The 19899-nt window shown below is 36.1% G+C and overlaps 1 protein-coding gene across 1 annotated transcript in view; it reads right to left on the bottom strand.

Annotated features, from left to right (window-relative positions):
• Window positions 1–247: 247 nt before the first annotated feature.
• Window positions 248–19899, bottom strand: part of ACADM (acyl-CoA dehydrogenase medium chain) — a 33380-nt gene continuing 13728 nt past the window's right edge. Inside the window, exons 7-12 of the mRNA XM_040470678.1 lie at window positions 15669–15799; window positions 12044–12152; window positions 7433–7573; window positions 6761–6856; window positions 2517–2765; window positions 248–1051 (exon numbers count right to left, since the gene is read on the bottom strand). Coding sequence (XP_040326612.1) covers window positions 980–1051; window positions 2517–2765; window positions 6761–6856; window positions 7433–7573; window positions 12044–12152; window positions 15669–15799 — 798 coding nt within the window. The 3' untranslated portion in view covers window positions 248–979. The remainder of the gene's footprint in view (window positions 1052–2516; window positions 2766–6760; window positions 6857–7432; window positions 7574–12043; window positions 12153–15668; window positions 15800–19899) is intronic.

Below are 19899 nucleotides of genomic sequence, written 5' to 3'. Positions count from 1 at the left end.
TAATATAACATATTTTAGCAGCATTTGATGTTTAATATTACAAAGAAATATTAAATTCACAAACTTTCATTCTTACATGATTTTATAATTTTTGAAATACCTAATAATATAATTTAGTGAAAAATGGGTAGGTAACTTCATGCAGTTCATAATCAAAGCATGACTTTTTTTCATCACAGTAAATAAATCATAAATTCACTTTTATATGAAGTAAATAAACTTCCGGGAAAGAATACAGAGACACTAATAAGCACTGAACAATTTTATTTCTTTTCATAATGCACGCACATGAAATGAGATTGTGTACAACAGACCAAAGGCTACTCAGATATCAAGAATCATAAAAATATTTTAAGGCAAATTTTATTGATTTATTTTTAAATAAGGCCAAGTGACATGTAGGCTCAGAATTAAACAAGATTCTAATAACTTCTGGTCATTGTATGATGAGAATAAGAACATCAAATTTTTGACTATTACTATACAAAACTGAAAACAAATACTTTCCAAATTGTAGCAAAATAAATTCCTCCAGTAGAATACCATGAAGTCTACAAAGTCACCAGTAAGTTATGTGATGGCATCCAAATCCTATAATTCTTTCTCAATGTAAATTTTGGAAAATTCTGAATATTTTTATAAGCCCACTTTTCAAAAATGTCACTGGAAAAATATTGAAATCCAAAAAATTTGTTACTTTAAGTGGTTAGAATAACAAAACAAATGTACTTTTCTAGGTTAATGTAATTCAAGTACAGTGGTATATGGATAACACATAATTTTAGTGAAACCAAACCTGTTTGAGAAAAAACAAGTCATTTAAACAAAAGCGGAAAGATAGTATTAGAATCAGTAGTATGGGTTCAGTGTAAGAGCAATTATTTTAAGATTTTACCAGAAATATCGTAAAGCCCTTTATCTTAAATAGTAGATTATGTTCTAATTACTCAACAATTAATCATGTTTTATAGCAATCTCTTTAATTTTTATACTTGCCAATGTGTTCACGGGCTATAATAAGTCTTTGAATCTGTGCTGTACCTTCATAAATCTGCAAGAAAAAAATAGATGTACATGAAATATCTTCAGTACATGAATAATTTACTCAATAGTTTCGACAGTAGTATAAGCTTCATTGTAACATCAAATTGAATGAAACCATATAAAGGGTCTGTAGTCTAGTGATTCCAAAACCCGATTCTGTGAAACCCATGAAAATACATAATTCTCTAAAATAAAGATTAGTTAAATTATAAAAAGTCATTTACCAAAATTTTGGGAGTGTTAAAAAAATTAAAGGATATCAACATTTCAAAAAGTTTGGGAAACCTAAAAGTTAAACGTTGCAAAAATATTTATTCAACTTTTCTGAATTGTTTTTAGCCAGTTGTCCCCTTCAGTCATTTTCCATTTTTACTCTTATACCTGATTTTCTCTTTTGCTGCCTAAGGAACAGAGTTGCTAAAGAAAAAGATGCTGGGAACATTTGGCTTTAACTGAGACAATCCTAGTAGCCAGCCCTTACTTCTAGTTTAAACCCTAGCAAATTTGTTACAGTTCATCTTCTCAGATGAACTTCTAATAAATGACTGATAGCAGTAATAATGATAGGCTTCAGGAGAGGGACAGTTTTACAAGATAAACCTGTAACTTTGTATAAGGCACAAATTCTGGTCCTCAGTTTTTCATGTCTAAATTCAGAGGCTGCAATGTCTATTTCCTTCTTCCTCTAACATTCTAGGATTCTACCTCCAGATTTCAAATGACTGGATTTCCCAAATAACTGGTTGTGGATAGAGGGAGGCAAGGGAAGGGATACTGAGGACGATGGGTTAAAATTACTTAAGCAACATGTGGAGAACATGTGCATTTATATTTTATTTACCAAATTATCCCTATCTCTAAGTTTTTCTAACCACTACATCACTGCCTCTCCATGTTGTTTTCCTCCCAAATATGGTTTTAATCAATTCAGTAGTTGTCAAGCAAGATTAAAAATAAAATAATTGATTATTATTATTTTTTATTTGAGAGAGACAGAGAGAGAGAGAGCACACGAGCCAGGAAGAGGGTCAGAGGGAGAGAGAAAGAATCTCAAGCAGGCTCACGCTGAGCATGGTTCTGATCCCACGACCCTGGGATCTTGACCTGAGCTGAAATCAAGAATTGAACATTCAATCAACTGAGCCACCCAAACACCTCTAAAATATTTTAATTATATGCATATTTCTGGGAGAGCAAAGAGTAGACTACGATTAGCTAGGATGTTAAGCATCAAAGATGCCTGACCCAGACATAAATGTACTTGTCTGTACCATTCACTTTGTTACTTTATTCTCTCTTAAGGCATATACTTAAAAGTAACATTCTTCTGTGTTAGTTTTAAAAACTTCAGCTTACAGCCATGTATGATAGTTTATTTTATTAATGGCACAAAATCCTAAATTAGAAATCTGCTCTGTCATCTATGAATATTATTTTACCTAAAAAACAACAGAAATCATTTTTGACCTTACCTGATAGATTTTGGCATCCCTCATTAGTTTTTCTACAGGATATTCTGTATTAAATCCATTGCCCCCAAAAATCTGCACAGCATCAGTAGCTAACTGATTTGCAACATCTCCAGCAAATGCCTTTGCTATAGAGGCATAGTAAGTATTTCGGCGACCAGAATCAACCTCCCAAGCTGCTCTCTGGTAACTCAATCTCGCTAGTTCAACTTTCATTGCCATTTCAGCCAGCAAAAATGATATTCCTTGGTGCTAGAATTAAACAGAAAAAAAGTTTAAGGGTATCTGTTAACTAAAAAATCTTTTTTTTAATGTTAATATATTTCTGAGAGAGAGCTTGAGCACTCAAGAGGGTGAGGGGCAGGCGGGGGGGGGGGGAGCGGGTAGTGGGGAAAGGATCTGAAGCAGGCTTTTCATGGATAGAAGCAAGCCCCATGCAGGGCTTACATTCCAGAAAGGTGAGATTATGACCTGAGCAGAAGTTGGATGCTCAACCTACTGAGACACCCAGGCACCCCACTAAAAAAACTTTTTAAACGTTCTTCTCCTGGAACTTTTTTTTTTGTTTTAACTTTAAAACTAATATTAGACTTAGAAAATTACACTCTGCCTCCTCTAATGGTAACATATTGCCTAACCATAATGTAATGATCAACCATTAATATTACTAGGATATTAACCATTAACATTACTAGTGTATTATCAACTAAACTATAAACTTTGTTCAAATTTGGCCAAGTTTTCCACCAATGTCCTTTTTTTTTTTTTTTTTTTTTTTTTTGGTTCAAGGATCCCATCCAACATTTCAACTGTTATTTCTTCTTAGTCTCCCCCAAGCTGTTAGGATTCTTTAATTTTTCCTTGTCTTTCATGACCTTGGCACTGCTAAAGAACACTGAGTGGTTGTTGTTTTTTTTGTAGAATGTCCCTCAGCTTGGGTTTGTTTGATGTTTTCTCAGAGCTGGAATGAAGTTATGCATTTTTGCAAAATACCACGAAAATTATATGTATCCTTTTGGGTATCTGCTGGGATTTTTTTTTTTTTAATGTATCTATGTATGTATTTTTCAGTAAACTCTATACCCAACATGGGACTTGAACTCACAACCCTGAGATCAAGAGTCACATGCTCTACCGATTGAGCCAGCCATGTGCCCCTGCTGGGACTTTTCAAAGAACATTATTATAGATACAGTGAAAAATAATGTGGCAGTGTATCAGATGCTGACAGAGGAAAGTAAGTGCCATGACAAAGACAAATAAAAGATGCTTCTTATTCTCCCTCTAGTAGAGGTTCATAATCAAAGAGGAGACCTAAGACAAGTACCTTCAATAAGACAGTAAGTGTCCTATGAGTTGTATGGCCACAATGGTATAGGATAGAAATACATCACCATGTATTGATTGGTAAAAATTTCAAACATACTGTATGGTTGAAGCTTTTGAAAAATAAATTCATAGAAACAAAGAATATACAGCAAGATGGTCACTCTAATTATCTCTGGACAATGGGATCATGTAGCAATTTTATTACTCAATTTTACACACACTGTATAACATAAATTATTCCACACTGAACATGGAATGGAACATATGCTTTAAAATAATACATATTAAAAGAAGGCTTATAGGCATTCAGAAACAAAAATACTAAAATGATTAAGAAGATGCTTTCTGTAGTAGGCAACATCAAAATGGGTTTTGAAGACCAAGAGGTTATAAAAACCATACAACTTATGACTGTGTACAGACTAATATGAACCAAAGGTCACAACATACAAAAAACTAAGCTGTTCAATTTCTTATATTTACTGTATTAAAAAACACACACACACACACACTACTTTAGAATGTGACAAGCTGCTTGAGATTAGCATGGTAAGGGGCGCCTGGGTGGCGCAGTCGGTTAAGCGTCCGACTTCAGCCAGGTCACGATCTCGCGGTCCGTGAATTCGAGCCCCGCGTCGGGCTCTGGGCTGATGGCTCAGAGCCTGGAGCCCGTTTCCGATTCTGTGTCTCCCTCTCTCTCTGCCCCTCCCCCGTTCATGCTCTGTCTCTCTCTGTCCCAAAAATAAATGTTGAGATTAGCATGGTAATTGAGTCTTAAGAGGAGACAATTATTAATGTAAATAATTCATATGTGGAACAAGGAGAGTAATATCCTCCCTTACTTCTACCTGCCTGATTGTGCCCATTCTTCTAAGCCAATGATTCTTTCAAGTTGTTTTGTTTTTAGTTTTTACTGTTTTTTGAATAGGTAACCCATCCACCAGTTTGAATTTTAACCTTTCTTCCTTCTATCATCCTGCCCTCCCCAACCCCATTTAATTCCCCTTCCTAGAGGTAAACAGATGAACTGTTTTCATCTTCTCAGAGATATTATATACACAGATAAGCAAATACATCCATAGTCTCTCCCTTTTTTACACATATACTTGCCTGCTATGTTGATGGTTCTTCATTTTGCTTTTTTAAAAGTTTTTATTTTTTAATTATTTTTTATTAAAAAAAAATTTTTTTAATGTTTATTTGTGAGAGAGAGACAGACAGATAGAGACAGAGTGTGAGTGGGGGGAGGGACAGACAGAGAGGGAGACACAGGATCTGAAGCAGGGTCCAGGCTCTAAGCTGTCAGCACAGAGCCCAACTCAGAACTCAAACTCATGAACCATGAGATTATGACCTGAGCCAAAGTCAGACCTTATTCGACTGAGCCACCCAGATGCCCCTTGCTTTTCTTATCAATAAATCTGAGTGCTTTCTATATTAATACATAAAGAGCTTCTTTATCCTTTTTTATAGCTTCAAAGTATTCCACTGTATGGATGATCAACATCTTGGTTGTTTCTATATTTGGCTGTTTCTACACAATGCTGAAATGAATAAGCTATAGGTATGTTATACTGTCCATATGGAGTATATCTGAAAGATACCTATCTTATGAAATACAGTTGTAGGATAACCACTGTACTGTGGGCCCAAAATTAGGTACTTTTGATATATATTGCAAAAATATGGTTCATAAAAGTTACACCAAATTATATTTCCACTGGCCATATATAGAAACACTTATTTCACCACAGCCTTGGCAACCTGGTGTAAGAGGCACATTCTTCTCTTGTGAGATTCTGATGAAAAAATCCCAATGAGTCTCATTCAGTTTCTTTTCAGCCTATGCTTTGAGAAACCCTGTTCTAAATACAACTCAGAATCCCTGTAATGTGTCTGGCCCACCCACAACAGTCTCTCCTCTTGGTTTCTCTAACCCTGTCCATAGCTTTCATTTAGAGATTTAATCTTATATTGCTCTGTATTATTTCTTAATACTTGTTTTAAGATATGTATCATATCTCCATCTCTAAAGTCTCTGAGCACAGAGACTATGTCAAACTTCTTTTCTTTCACAGAAATAGCACATGTAGTGTGCAAAAGAACACACTCTTTAAGTGACTACTTGGGTTCAAATCTTGTTTCCATTATATATGAGGTTGGACGTAATGTTTATACATGTGGTAAATGGGACTAAAACTCCCCACTCCACAGTACTGTGAAGATTAGATGAGTTAATACATTTAAAACCCTTAGAATAGTGCTTGGAACAGAGAAAGCATCCAGTTATTAGTATTTTAATATAGTAGGTGTTCAATTACTATTTGTTGAATGCATGAAATAGAAGTTCATAGTGGAAATATATCCTAAGTACTAGCAGTATAACATTCAAGTGAGTTAGGAGAAATAATAAACAAACACATACATGATATAATGTTGAGTGGTGTTAAGAACTATGAAAAAAAAAACCAAACAAGTGGGATTAGTATATAGAACGTTGGAGATATTATTTTTCATTGGGTGACTAGGGTAGATTCTCTAGTGAAATGAGTGAGGAAGTAGATTTTCGGGGGGCGGGAAGAGTAAAAGTAAATACAAGCAAAAGGCCAGTGTGGTTGATAGAAGCCCATTGTAAGGACTCTGGATTTTAATTTCAGTGTGATTTGAACTCAGATTTTTATCTGAGTGTGAAAATTACCTCTAAAGGCGCCTGGGTGGCTCATTGAGTTAAGCTCAGGTCATGATCTCATGGTTCGTGGGTTTGAGCCACATGGTGGGCTCTGTGCTGATAGCTGGGAGCCTGGAGCCTGCTTCAGATTCTGTGTCTCCCTCTCTCTCGGCCCCTCCCCCACTCACACTGTCTCTCTCTCTCAGAAATAAATAAAATAAAAAAATTAAAATTAAAAAATAAAAATTACCTCTACAAGCAGCTTTCCAAAAGTTTTCCTCTCCAAGGCATACTTGGTAGCTTCATCCAAAGCCCTTTGTGCTAGTCCCACAGCACCAGCTGCTACCTGTTGGTTTAATATTTTACGAAGCAAAAATTCACGTTGTCTTTAAAACACAGTACAATGGCCATTTGCGTAAATTCTAAATGAAGGATTATACAAAGAGAAAATGACTATACATTCAGGCCACAAAAGAAGGGATGGGGGAGAACAAGCATTTAAATTTATATTGTATAAATTAAAGGCATTAGTGAGGCACAAGACCATACCCTAGAGACAAGTCATTTCTTCTGTTTAACAAGGGAAAGCTTCTTAGGGGAAATATTCCTACTGAGTAAGGGAAAAGGAAATGAGCACCTATTAGCAGGAATGATTAAGTATGGACTGCCTGTCTGTAAATCTAGCAGTGACTACAAAAATTTTGTATTTGCTAAAATAACAGGTGGCAAGACAGTTGAAGAATTCTAAAAAATAAAGAAAAATGACAGTATCTCTCCATCCTTAATAAAAGAAGTAAATATTTTAAAAGAAATGCACACCAGATACGCCATGTATAAATAAAACTGAATGTAATGAATAAAAGAAGATCCTAAAAAAAAAAAAAGATCCTATAAAGATTATCAGGTCATTGATATTACTTACTGGTGGTCTGGTTTTATCAAAAGCTCCCATTGCAATTTTAAAACCAGCTCCCTCACCAATTAAAACATTTTCTTTAGGCACTTTCACATCTTCAAAGACAATTCCTCTTGTATCTGAACATCGCTGACCCATATTTAATTCCTAATGAGGAAAACAAGGTATGTTAAGGAACACTTTTTGAGCTGGCATGAATTTTTGCTTTAACCTGTTTTAGGATTTTCTGCAATTATCTAAAACGGGTTGACAAACAATGGTTTACGCCTGTTTTGTAAAGAAAGCTTTATTGGAAGAGTCAATACCTATTTGTTTACATATAATCTATGACTACTTTCTTGATACAGCAGAATTGAGTAGCTAGGACACAGACCTTATGGCTCTCAAAGTCTAAAATGTTTATAATCTGGATCTTTTTTTACTTTTATTTTTTGAGAGAGAGAGCGTGAATGGGGAGGGGCAGAGAGAGAGGGAGACACAGAATCTGAAGCAGGATCCAGGCTCTGAGCTGTCAGTACAGATGAACTGTGAGATCATGACCTGAGCCGAAATTGGACGCTTAACTGACTGAGCCACCTAGGCGCTTCTATAATATGGATCTTTATAAAAAGTTTGTCAACCCCTAGTCTAAAACAATTGTTCCCCAAACTTTGAAACCAACAATACTCTAAAGGTCTACATGTACATATTACCTTACAAAGACAAGTTTCATCATGTTTGAAGGCTATCTTTTTTACCATGAATGTCAGCAAAAGCATTTAGCAAACATAATCTGATTTGGGATGTTTAATTTCAGCTTAATAGAGCTAGCAAGCAAAGTAATGTACCAACTTGTTCTTAAAATTAGGTTTACTGAAGTAGAATTTACATACCGGAAAATTCACCCTCTTTAAAATTTCTAACAATTTTGACAAATGCATTATGTATTTGTCAAAATACATAGTAGTGGTACATAGTAGTGGAACCACTACCACAGTCAAGACAGACTATTTCAGCACCCCCAAAAATTCCCTTGTGCTCCTTTTTAGTCAATACCCTTACTTTAACCCAATCTGAAGCAACCAGTGATCTGATTTCTGTCCATATAAGTTTTCCTTTTCCAGAATATCATATAAGTAGAATAATAATGACTGACTTTTCACTTAGCAGAGTGCTTCTGAGATCCATCCATATTGCTTCTGCTCAGTAATTTATTTCTTTTACTGCTGAGTAGTATTCCACTATATGGATGGATCACATATCCATTATCTGTTCACCAGTTGGACATTCCCCTTCTACTCCAGTTTTTAGCAATTATATAAAGTTGCTACAAACATTTGTGTATAGGCCTTTGTTTTCACTCTTGGATAAATACCTAAGAGTGCTGGGTATGTGGTAAATGAATATTTAACTTTATAAGAAACTACCAAAGTAGCTATATATATTCCCTCAATTTTTTACTTCAAAAAATTTCAAACCAACAGAAGGCCTATGGGAGTAGTATAACAAATACCTATGTACCCTTTATCTCAATTCACCCATTATTAACATTTTGTCACATTTGCTTTGTTTCTGTGTTTTGTGTGTGTAACTATTAGCATTATTTGCTGAATAGCTGAGAGGGAGTTGCAGATATTGTGACTCTTCTCCTTAAGGAAAAAACATTTTAATCTAATTTTTAATAAGCAGTAATAGAAGCAGGGGAAATGGGAATACATAGCTGTAAACGAGCTCTTTTGCTTGCTTGCTTTAATATTAATCATCCGCTTCTAGGCTTGAAGAAATAGTAACAATAATATACAGTTTTACCAAGAAAGAAACCAACATCTTTCTTTTTTTGTCTTTATAAGTCAATAAACTCTAGTGCCTTAGACCCTTACTTAATATAATGAGAAAACACTGTTTATGAAAACAGTTTATCCTGTTTCCCAGACTCACTCCAAACACTAGAGCATTTAAAACCAAAATGCTTGCTGGACTCATCTCAAGCCAGATAATTTCTAAAACAAAAAAAATTTTTAAGTATCAAATTTCACAAATTTGTAAAATGCCCATATATTTCAAAAAAAAAAGATTTAAGGAGTTTAAGTTTATACAATATAATTATCTATCTCTCTCATTAGAAAGTAAGCTCCCCAAGGGCAGGGATTTTTGTCTGTTTTGATCCATACAGTATCCCCAACACCACAATAGTGCTAAGTATTAACTCAATAATAAGTATTTATTGAATTAGAGATTTTTTTTTTTAAGTGGGAAAACTGAGAAAAAATTAATGAGACTAGAAACAACATAATACAATGGAAAGTGAGTTTACTACTGAAAAAAGTATAAGCTATTTGGTCCTTCACACTTTCTAGAGATGGCCATCAATTTGGCCCTAATTGGTGGGGTGCCTGGGTGGCTCAGTTGGTTAAGCGCCCGACTTTGGCTCATGTCATGATCTCATGGTCCATGAGTTTGAGCCCTGCATCGGGCTCTGACAGCTCGGAGCCTGGAGCCTGTTTCAGATTCTGTGTCTCCCTCTCTCTCTGACCCTCCCCCGTTCATGCTCTGTCTCTGTCTCAAAAATAAACAAACATTAAAAAAAAAAAAAATTGGCCCTAAGTTTTCTAGCAACCATCCCTAAAAAAGAAACATGAATAAAACATAAATAGCGCCTGGGTGGCTCAGTGGGTTAAGTGTCCGACTTTGGCTCAGGTCATGATCTCGCCATTCATGAGTTCGATCCGTATGTCAGGCTGTGCTGATAGCTCAGAGCGTAAAGCCTGCTTTCGATTCTGTGTCTCCTTCTCTTTCTGCCCCTTGCCCGCTCATTCTCTCTCTCTCAAAAATAAATAAACATTAAAAAAAAAATTTGCTTGGAAGAAGCACATCCATTCTTATACTTTGTTATATACAACAACCTCACTATAGTTTTATTTATAAAGTGCAGTCTATAATAGCTACTCTTAAAATAGAGAAAAATAGTGTCAGCAACCACATTGGGCAAGTTCCTCGGACACCTCAGTAGTGATCTCAACTCCACCTCTGAGTGTGTTACACTAAGTAAATCATTTACTTGGATCTCCGTTTCAATATTCAATAAACAGACTGAAATATCGTGTACATCTTCCACCTTTAATATTCTACGACCTAAAAGAAAAGTTACCCCTCATATATTCTACCATGTTTCCATTTTTTTTTCCCCAATTGTTTCCATTTTCAAGAGGCGTGGGTACAACAGAGAGATTCTGATGGCTTTTAATAAAACGTGCATTATATGAATACACATGACTGGTTCAGAAGTTTGCATAAGTTGGTCAATTCAGATTAGCCTTTCCAGTTCAGGTTACGCCACCCTTAGTCTAATATCTCACTGGGTAATATGTACCATTCCCCATGAAGAATATATATTCATGTAACCTTTAGGAACTCTTAATAAACCTCCATAATTTCTCCTTTGCCTTCAATATAGACAGTATTTGGTCATTAATAGGTTTTCTTTTTTACAAATTCATTTTGCAAAGAAGAGTTTTACAATTGTAAAATTGAGTCTTCTCTTTCTGTTCTCAGAGTTAAATCTTAATCATATTTACTTAGCTCTCACTAGGACTACTTTAATGACTTCATTTCTTTCCTACTTTGATTTGTTAAATTTTAAACTCTTTTCTTTAGTCTACTTTAAATGCTACTGCTAAATTATCTCCACACACTCAAGTTATAGTCATTTTCAAATACATTAAATTACCTTTTCTTATTTAAATAAAATTTTCCTTGCCTTCCCACATTCAAGGCTCTTTACCATTTCCACACTTTCCTCAAAGCACAGATTTTTCTCTTATGACCGTAGGTATTGTTTTAATCAAAAAGGGGCATAATCCCAGTTATCCTAACCTAAAAGGCTGCTGTGAGGAAGGAAAAGGGTGGGAACGTCTTTGGAAATGTCTAAAACTCTATTATTGGGCAGGCCATATAAATGACAGTTTGATTTCTGCTTCATTAACCCTCACAGCTGTTGTTAGCATTCTCTATAGACTGGAACCATGAATGGCCACTTTTTCAGATAATGAATCACAAGGATTATCCTCAACTTAAAATCTTCAGCAATATATAGACTATTTCACCTGATAACACCAAAACAGTTTTATGTTTAGGGATGGGTTAAATAGGTGATGGGGATTAAGGAGTGCACTTGTTTGTTTTAAATTTTTTTTTTTTAACGTTTATTTATTTTTGAGACAGAGAGAGACAGAGCATGAACGGGGGAGGGTCAGAGAGAGGCAGACACAGAATCTGAAACAGGCTCAGGCTCTGAGCTGTCAGCACAGAGCCCGACGCGGGGCTCAAACTCACGGACCGTGAGATCATGACCTGAACCGAAGTCGGCCGCTTAACCGACTGAGCCACCTGAGGAGTGCACTTGTGATGAACACAGAGTGATGTATGGAAGTGCTGAATCACTAAATTGTACACCTGAAACTAATATAACACTGTATGTTAACTGGAATTAAAATAAAAACTTAAACAAAAACCAGCTTTATTTTTTTGCAATTTACTACAAAAAAAATGGTTTCAATAAAGGAAACTGAAATAGTAATTTTGAAATGTATACCTAAAGTAGTATTTGAAACCTTAATCACTGATAAATATACACTTTACCTTTCTTCCAATCTGCACTCCTGGGGTATCTGCTTCCACAATAAATCCAGTAAAGGCTTTACCAGCAGGAGTCTTAGGATCCGGATCAGAACGAGCCAATAAGAAATACCTAATATATATACATGATATAAATACAATGATAATGACCTCAACAGATAACACACACTGATGGCTGTCTCATTTAATTCCCCCCAAAACCCCAATTATTATTCCCTTGTTTTACAGATGATGAAATAAAGAATCAGAGAGGTGTAGGGGAACCTGGGTGGCTCAGTCAGTTGAGTGTCTGACTTGGCTCCCATCATGATCTCAGTTTGTTGAATTCGAGCCCCACATCAGACTCGCTGCTGTCAGCACAAGAGCCCACTTTCAATCCTCTGTCTCTCAGCTCCCACTCGTGCACTCCCTCTCTCAAAAATAAATAAAAACATTAAAAAAAAATTTAGAAGCTTGCTTGAGTCAGATATTCATGATGTGACAGAGCTAGTATTTTAACCCAGGTCTACTTTTTTTTTTTTTTTTTAATGTTTGTTTATTTTTGAGAGACAGAGATAGAGCATGAGAGGGGGAGGGGCGGAGAGAGAGGGAGACACGGAATCTGAAGCAGGCTCCAGGCTCCCAGCTGTCCGCACAGAGCCTGACGCTGAGCTCGAACTTACAAACTGTGAGACCATGACCTGAGCCTAAGTCAGACGCTTAACTGACTGAGCCACCCAGGTGCCCCAACCCAGGTCTACTTAAATAATATGGTATTTAACTTTATTTAGAAGTATGAGTTATAAGTAAAAATTCCTTGTATTCCTTTTAGATTATGTAATCTAAAAAATAAGTATGTGCTGTGATGGAAATGGTACTTTTTCTTTCCCAAAACTAGTTTCATTATTTAAAGGACAAGCTATCTGGAAAAGAACAATAAATAGGGCTGCCTGTGAAAGGAATAATATGAGATGATGACCCCTACATTTTACCTACTATCCTCTTTTTTGCAGCAAAATCAGTGTTTTTGTTATACTGAGTTGTTATGAATATTTGCTAGGTTCTCCCTCCAGAAGAATTTTTCCCAGAAAGATTTTAAAATGGAACATGAAGTATTAAAACTAAAACATCCAAATATCCATGTAACCCATGTTCTAAAAAGCCTGATATAGGAGAATTTTTAAAGAATTCCTTAAATACCAAATTTATTTTCTATGCTTAACATTAATAAATTATTCACTCTACAATTTCACTTAATAGTAAAAAAGAGAAACTGTTTTCTAGTTTCACATATTACCTAATTTGTTTTACTACGAGTTGTACTTAATGAGTTCTTAAAATTATGAAAACTTTAAAAAAATTTTTTAAATGTTTTATTTTTGAGAGAGGCACAGCGTGAGTTGGGGAGGGGGAGAGAGGGAGAATCTGAAGCAAGCTCCAGCCTCAGAGCTGTCAGCACACAGTCTGATGTGGAGCTCGAACCCACGAACCGCAAGATCATGACCTGAGCCTAAGTCAGATGCTTAACCAACTGAGCCACCCAGCAGCCTCAAAATTATGAAAACTTCTAATTGCACTGTTAAATTTCTCTCAATTTGTTAAATTTGAATGGTTTCTTCACTTATTACTTTTGGATGTTATGAGGACTTTAAAATAATGATCTAGCATTCCTTAGTACTGGACAGTCATAGAGGGGTTATGTTTAAATTAAATAACTTCCCAGTAGGCTCATCTCCAGGAAAAATGTTTACTTGCCAGAAAACTGCACTGCAGAGCACACACACGCATGTGCACACATATATTCTTAATGTTTATGTATTTACTTTGAGGGACAGAGAGTGTAAGAGTGCACAAATGAATGGGGGAGGGGCAGAGAGAGAGGGAGACAGAGAATCCCAAGCAGGCTCTGTGCTGTCAGTCCAGAGCCCAGTGCAGGGCTTGATCTCATGAACTGTGAGGTCATGACCTGAGCTGAAATCAAGAGTCAGACACTTAACCAACTGAGCCATTCAGGAGCCCCCAGCACACATATATATTGAATAAGAATTTTTGCAGACAAGGGAAGATAGCCCTTTTGGTTCATTATTCCAATCACCACAGAGTCCTTGTTCTAGGGAAGTCTCTGTCTACATTCTTGCGTATTTGTAGTGATGGGTAAATACATTATTTTCCATGACAACCTAACACACATTGGATGGCAATGTTGTTGGAAAGCTTGTCCTTATGTCGAGCTATAGTCTTCATTTTTCTAACCTTTACCCATTAATTCTAAACAGGCTTCCTAAAGCAAATGCACAAGCCTGCTCTTCTTTCTGTGTGACATTATTTCAAAACTCTCAAAAATTTTCTAAATAATCAAACTTAATTCCTTCACTCTTCACAGCACATATTTTCTACATGCCTCCCAATGGAGGATACTTAGTTGCTTCTGAATTTATTTCATTTTGTCAATATAGCTCTTAAAATGTATCATACAGAATTGTTACCATTTTTTTCCTCATTTGTGCTAGCTATACTTCTATCATTTCAGCAAGAAGTTACATTAGCTTCTTTTTTAAAAAAATTGTTTACTTACTTTTGAGAGAGGGAAAGAGGGAGTGCAAAGGGGGAAGGGGCAGAGAGAGAGGGAGACAGAGGATCCGAAGTGGGCTCTGCACTGACAGCAGAGAGCCTGATGTTGGGCTGAAACTCCCAAACCATAAGATCATGACCTGAGCTGAAATTGGAGGCTTAACTGACTGAGCCACCCAGGCACCCCTAGGTTAGCTTCTTAAAGGCAGATACATCACACTGTTGATTTCTACTAAAACTACAGTTATCCACTTTACTTCCTTTTTTTTTCTAAAAGTAATGGTATAAATATGTTCTTCAACATTTTATATTTATACAAGTGATTTTATGATCCTTTGTTGAACTTCATGTCATTATTTTTGGACCTATACATTTGGACCTTTAGATTTCACTACAGTAATACTTTGTCTCCTCTAAAAGATAATCTGAGTTTTAAGATTGCCTTTGCTTATTGTTCAGAACCAGGGAAATGTACCCTACCAATGGTTTTCCTTTTTCCTCAGTCTTAGGAAAACATTTTCAAGGAGGTACTGGTATAGGGTACAGATGTGGAGAAGGACAGAGCCAAGTAGACAGAGCTCTGGCTTTCCTAACCACATTCAACCAGAGCAGGTGTTTTTGTTCTATTTGCTTTTATAAATTAAACTTCTGAAGAGTTAGTTTGAAGAAATAATTCAAGGCTTAAAAATAGTTTTTAAAAAGATTGAACTAGGGGTGCCTGGGTGGCTCAGTCGGTTAAACATCTGACTTCAGCTCAGGTCATGATCTCACGTTTCGTGGGTTAGAGCCCTGCGTTAGGCTCTGTGCTAAGCCTGGAGCCTGCAGCCTGCAGCCTGCAGCCTGCTTCAGATTCTGTGTCTCCCTCTCTCTCTGCCCCTCCCCTGCTCACACTCTCCTTCTCTCTAAAAAATAAATAAACATTATATATTGAACTATTTATAATTTTTGCGGACATTCTAGTTCCATGAATACAACTTACCTTAATTGTGGTGTTTTAATAATAAATGAAAGGAGGGAGGGAAGATTTTGAATATAAAGTAATTAACAAGCAATATACAGAGATGTTTAAACAACACACCAATTAGCTTTTCCTCCATTGGTTATCCACATCTTCTGACCATTAATAATATATTCATCTCCTTTTTTTTCTGCTTTGGTCTTTATACTAGCAACATCAGAGCCAGCTCCAGGTTCTGTTACACAGTAGGCCTTAAATGTATGGAAACAACAGAAAAAAAATTAAATATTATTAGACTGTGAATGTTTAAAACCAGGAGTGCATTTTATTTTTCAAGCCACAGTGTTAAATATTTTTAAATACCTAAAAATAATATGTTCTTAGAGAATCAAATAAACTGCTGAAATGTAAAAACATTTATTTATTTTTTTAAAGTTTATTATTGAGAGAGAGAGCGAGAGAGAGAGAACGAACAAGTGGGGGTGGGGCAGAGACAGGGAGAGAGAATCCCAAGCAGGCTCCACAAATGCAGAGCCTGATGTGGGGCTTGAACCCAAGAACTGAGATTATGACCTGAGCCAAAATCAAGAGTTAGACACTTAACCAACTGAGCAAACCAGGTGCCCCTGAAAAGATAAGTTTTAAGGATGAGTAAGTGAGGCAAGCAATAAAATAGCAGTTGTACAGAAGAAACTACTACAGTTCAGTACTAGAATGTGAAGTGTGAAACAGTTGATCTCAGGGTCGTGAGTTCAAGCCTCATGTTGGGCCTGGAACCTACTAAAAAAACCCCCAAAAACCAAAAACCAAAAAAAAACCAAAACAAACAAACAAAAAAAAAACCCCAATGTTGGAGTGTCTGGCTGGCTTGGTCAGTAGAACATGCAACTCTTGATCTTGGGGTCATGAATTCAAGCTCCATGTTAGGTGTGGAGCCTACTTAAAAAAACAAAAAATACCCCAATACTATCAAGGGTGGATTTAAGGGGGAATAACAAATCATATGGCATAGGTACCAGGTATCTACATTTTACGAATAAGGAAACTGAGGCATAGTGAGACTAATTTGCCCAAGTTCACAAAGCTAGTAAATAGCAGAAGTACCCACATAAGACTGGAGTCAGAGACACAGATTAGAAGGCTTTGCAATAGTACAAGCAAGAAATAAAGCTTTAACTAAGAAACAAGAAAAAATGGAGAGAACTGTGGTGTGAAATCTACAGGACATGATGACTAAATGGGATGTTGGGGAGCTTGTGGGGAATAAGCTTAGGAATTCTCTGAGCTTGCACAGATAGGTTAACAAGGCATAAAGAAATAGAAAACCATAGCATGAATGCATCCAAGATTAGGTAAACAGGGCAAAGGCCCCCAGTATAGGACAAAAGCATAGGAATAGGAAATCTCAGGATGAAAACATCCAAGATGAGGTAAACAAGATTAGGTATTCAGGGCGTTAGCACCCCTCAACTTTCTACAATAGCAGAAAGCTGCTTTCACAAAAAGGAAGAACCAAAATAGGTAAACAGGTAAACTGGACTTTAGACTACAGCAGGGTGAAGTTGCCCAGAGCAGAGCCTAGTTAGCAAAAGAAAAGTGCCTTGTTGACCCTGAGGTAGCATGCTCCTTCTTGTCCCCTAGGCCAGTTTAGGTAAACAGAGGTGGTGCCTCACGTCTGTTAACAACCTTCCACCCAGTGCCAGGATTTTGTTTTGTATTGACTCAAACCCCTAATACTGAATATCTTAAACCCCCCCTTCCCCCACACCCATGAGTTAATGTTCACAGTTTCATGGTCTCTGTGTGCACATCCATCATGCTTGTAAGCCTTCTGATCCTAATAAAAACGGAGCAAGGACCCTTAGGGCTCTTATCTCCTCTCAGGTATTAGCCTCTTTTGCATTCTAATCTTGTGTCTGCTCTCTTGCTGGACAAGAGAGAACTCCAGACCCAGAGTCTACGACAGGAGCTAAAGAGGATGTTATGATCACCAAATTTTTTAGTTTAGGCAACTTCCAATTAGGGATAACCTAGAAAGGAAGTAGTTCTAAGGAGTGGAGAGAAGACAATTTGGTTTGGGACATATTTAGTTTAAGCTATTTAAGTCTAGACAAGAAAAAAAAGTCTAAAGGCAAGTACATATAGAAGAGTAAAGCTCAAGGGAGAAGCCAGGGCTGAAATTAGAGTTAATAGACTACCCAACAAATATACCACAACTTAATGCCAGATGAGGAAACGAACTTCATAATTTAAGTCAAGAGTAAAATTTATGTAAGTCAACAGTGCTAGGGGTGCCTGGGTGGCTTAGTCAGTTAAGTGTCTAACTCTTAAACTCGGTTGTGGCTCAGGTCATAATCTCAAAGTTCGTGAATTCTAGCCCCACATTCAGCTCTGCGCGGACAGTGCAGAGCCTACTTGGGATCCTCTCCCTCCCATCCTCTCTCTGCCTCTCCCCCACTCATGCTCTCTCTCTCTCTCAAAATAAATAAACTTAAAAAAAAAAATAAGTCAACAGTGCTAATGCTATAAGCTATGTTTACAACAGTATCTAAATAATATACATAAAATAAAATAAAATAATAAAATACCTAAAATAAGAGTGATAGAGAAACACCTGGGTGGGCTTAGTCGGTTGAGCATCCAACTTGGACTCAGGTCACAATTTCATGGTTTATGAGTTCAAACCCCATGTCAGGTTCTGTGCTGACAGCTCAGAGCCTGGAGGCCTGCTTCAGATTCTGTGTCTGTCTCTCTGCCTCTCCCCCACTTGTGCTCTCTGTGTCTCTCTCTCGAAAATAAACATAAAAAAAAAAAAAAGAGTGATGGAACCCTCCAACCTTGTACTCATCAGTTCATGCTAGAGTATTGTATTTACTCTGTATTTCAGAGTGTGGTTACTAATGATGGGACTTTATTGTAAAAATAAAAATTAAAAAAAAATTGGTGATAATTAGCTTAGAAAAGATTTACATGATAACTATATTCAAATATCTCAGGGGCTATACAGCCAAGGGAGAGAATTTGAATTGACAGAACTACAGTGAAATCATTTGAACTTTTACTGAATATTATACTGTGAAGTGGCAAAATTATGAAAAAAATGACAGAATCTTTTTCCTCAGGACCACATAATCTAGAAGCACTTTCCAATTATCAGAAATGTTCCTGAATGGAACTACTTTAGCAGGCTCGACTTGCAAGCATGAAAACTGAAAACATGAGCAAGATGGCCTTTTGACAGGGTTGCTATAGAGGGGATTCAGGTGTCATAGGAGTTAACTAGATTGATCTCTTACCTACAGATTTAAAGATGTTTTCAGCATTATAACAACAACAAAAAATACCGTATCAATGAGCTGTCCAGGAAAAGATAATTCTGTAAAGTACTAAAATTTTATCTTAACCACCAGTGGGAATTTTTTCCCCTGAAATATTCTTATTAGACATTTCTCTATAATAAGGCAAAGTTTTTAGAGCTTATGAAGTATACGGATCTGTGTGTTTCTATACAAAATGGCTTGTTACAGATAATTCTTCACGGTTGTCTTATTGGATTGCTTCCTAGTAATTAAAATTAATTTTATAATGCTCTTTCAGAAGTCTTCTTTTTTATTTCAACTGCAACTTGTTTTCTTCTTTATCACACTACACAGTATTATATATAGTATTGTCATTCATGTGTTTCTCCCTTGTGCTCTAACAGCGCTTCCTGAGGGTAGGAAAGGTACACTATTTGGCATCCCTAATGCCTATTAATAAGTATGTCTCTGGCATTTGTCATCCTCACTATTGTAACTAGTTTGACTTATAATATGTAAATGCTGCCATTCAAACCAGAAAAATCAAGTAAATCAGTAATTTTTATGCATAATTTATTTACTTATTTGCATAATTCTATGCATAGTAAGTTAATACATTGTGGATGAGGATCTGAGAGTCTATCAGATTGTTAACTTCTTGTGACCAGGATCGAAATTTATTCACTTTTATTCCCTGGTGCACAGTATTAAGACATTTGAATGAATGAGTACAACAGTGTAACCTATTAGTGATGATACCACCACCTTACATATATATATATATACATACATATACACACACATATATATACATATATATACACATATATATACATATATATGTGTATATATATAGTTTACAAAGAAGTTCTACATTTATTTTCTATTAAAAACATTTTTTTGCCTTATACTCTAGAGTGATTTCAGGTAGTTTATATAATACATGTTTTTGCAGTGAGGTGAAAATAAAGATAAAACCAGAAAAAAAAATACTATACCACATGCTTTGAGGTTCAAATAATTACTAATGGAGGACTGTAAAATTAGATCTC

Source organism: Herpailurus yagouaroundi, unplaced genomic scaffold, assembly GCF_014898765.1.
Source record: "Herpailurus yagouaroundi ecotype Mexico unplaced genomic scaffold, PumYag 77, whole genome shotgun sequence".
In the NCBI taxonomy this organism is placed as follows: domain Eukaryota; kingdom Metazoa; phylum Chordata; class Mammalia; order Carnivora; family Felidae; genus Herpailurus; species Herpailurus yagouaroundi.
The sequence above is the reverse complement of the archived record's forward strand: the minus strand, read 5'-3'. Positions and strand labels throughout refer to the sequence as shown.